We start from the raw sequence: 2,013 nt of genomic DNA on the forward strand, positions 1-2,013 counted from the left end.
TGTTTCAGTCATTTGACTGTGGCCATGCCGGAGCACCGCCTTTAGTCAAACAAATCGACCCCAGGATTTATTCTTTGTAAGCCCAGTACTTATTCTATCGGTCTCTTTTGCCAAACCGCAAAGTTATGGGGACATAAACACGCCAACATCGGTTGTCAAGCGATGTTGGGTGGACAAACACTGACACATGAACATACACACACACACATATATACGATGGGTTTCTTTCAGTTTCCGTCTACCAAATCCACTCACAAGGCTTTGGTCGGCCCAAGGCTATAGTAGAAGACACTTGCCGAAGGTGCCACGCAGTAGGACTGAACCCGGAATCATGTGGTTGGTAAGCAAGCTACTTACCACTCGGCCAAGGGATTAAATTATTCAGTGTGTATGGGATTGCATGAAGGTTATGTCGTTGTCTTGAAAGCTACAATACTCAGTGATAATACAAAATAAATATTCCCAAACAGCACCAGCAAATTAAGGAGCTGCGCTGTTCAGGCATATCTGGAACTTGGAAACGAATGAGAAAACCTTTATATGGTCACTCGACCTGCTAGAAATAGTAGCCACAAACACCCTAATGTTTTCAGAAAGACATTGGATAATGTGGTCCTGAGTTATATAGAAGGAACGCCTCATTCTCTAATACAGATGAAATTCACAGAGAAGTCACACAACTTTAAACCCGTTGAATGAAATGCCTATTAGTTCTTTATTATTTGTTAAACAGACGAAACAAAATACAAATAAACTGTTACTTTATCAAAGAATCAGATGTATTAAAGAAGGTGTGACATCCGTGCTGTAACTAAAGGCATTAATAACGTGAGGTGAAGTTGGTTCGATCGTGGATCGAAACTGGTTTCTCAGAGAAGCTAGGTGTAACTCAAATTTACGGCGTAACTGTAACACGGATTAAAAAAGAAAAGACAATGGAATAATTGCCGAAAGTCAAGGAAGGGATAAAAAAAAAAAAACGTTTTAGAGTAGTTTATTTGACTTATTTAAGCATAAATTATCTAAAATATAACACTTAATATTTATATCAAATATACGAATGACTAAACATTAACTTTCGCCTACAGAACCAAAAACCCAACTGCATTATATCAAATAGGAATTTTTTAATGAACTCATTTTTAAAAATTGTTAATTTAGTTGTAAAAATATATCGTTTTCATTACTTGGTATGAAATCTTTTCGTTCCCTTTTTAAAGAATTTTCTCGTCAATGAATTGCTCAACACTTAATTTTGTTATTAAGAAAAAAATTCGGACACAAAATATGTATTGAATTACGTAAAAAGAAAAAGGCTTGCCTTGAGTCATTTTAGGTTTTATACTTAAAAATTAAGGATTATTGGTAAATTATTGTGAAAAATTGTTCATCAAGATTAACAGCAAGTCGAGGTCTTTGAAAAGATAGGGAAAATATTTACCTTAATCCTTCCACCGGAGTCTGGTCCGAAGTCCCCCATCACAGAAGTTATTTGTTAAAGAAGAAATCATAAGACAATACAAGTTCCACAGTAATTATTTATCAATTAGAACAAGTCAGAAAATAATAAATCAATGTTACGAAAACAAGGAAGAAAAGAGATTAAGGGGAAAATTGAAATCTCTTGTTAAATACCGCCTTTTACATCAAGCTGAGAAATTATTTGTAAAAGAGCAGTGATGAGTTTAATTCATTAAGTGGGGTTTGTTTGTGTTTTTATTTTCTCTCTTTTATCCTACGTTATAATAATCGAGTTATTAAATAAACTTATTTTCCTGAGTTTAAGAAAATAGTTATGTTTTGTATTTGAAATATCAAAATAATTGATAAATAGAGAGTGCCATTTCACAATCACATATACCACGCAACCATTGAATACGATCATTCGGGCATTCAAACGAATGATAGACGCAAAATACAGAAGAATGTAAGAATAAATCTTTTTTTAAAATGCTGTTTTTACTACGATGGAAGATAGAAAATTATAATATCATATTAAAGAAAAGGAAAGAC

The 2,013-nt window shown here is 33.6% G+C and overlaps 1 protein-coding gene across 1 annotated transcript in view; it reads right to left on the reverse strand.

Moving 5' to 3' along the window:
* Positions 1–2,013, reverse strand: part of LOC106875661 (YEATS domain-containing protein 4) — a 17,378-nt gene that overhangs the window by 11,640 nt on the left and 3,725 nt on the right. The window contains exon 3 of the mRNA XM_014923900.1: positions 829–906. Coding sequence (XP_014779386.1) covers positions 829–906 — 78 coding nt within the window. The remainder of the gene's footprint in view (positions 1–828; positions 907–2,013) is intronic.

The sequence above is a fragment of the Octopus bimaculoides genome, chromosome 3 (genome assembly GCF_001194135.2).
Source record: "Octopus bimaculoides isolate UCB-OBI-ISO-001 chromosome 3, ASM119413v2, whole genome shotgun sequence".
Classification (NCBI taxonomy): domain Eukaryota; kingdom Metazoa; phylum Mollusca; class Cephalopoda; order Octopoda; family Octopodidae; genus Octopus; species Octopus bimaculoides.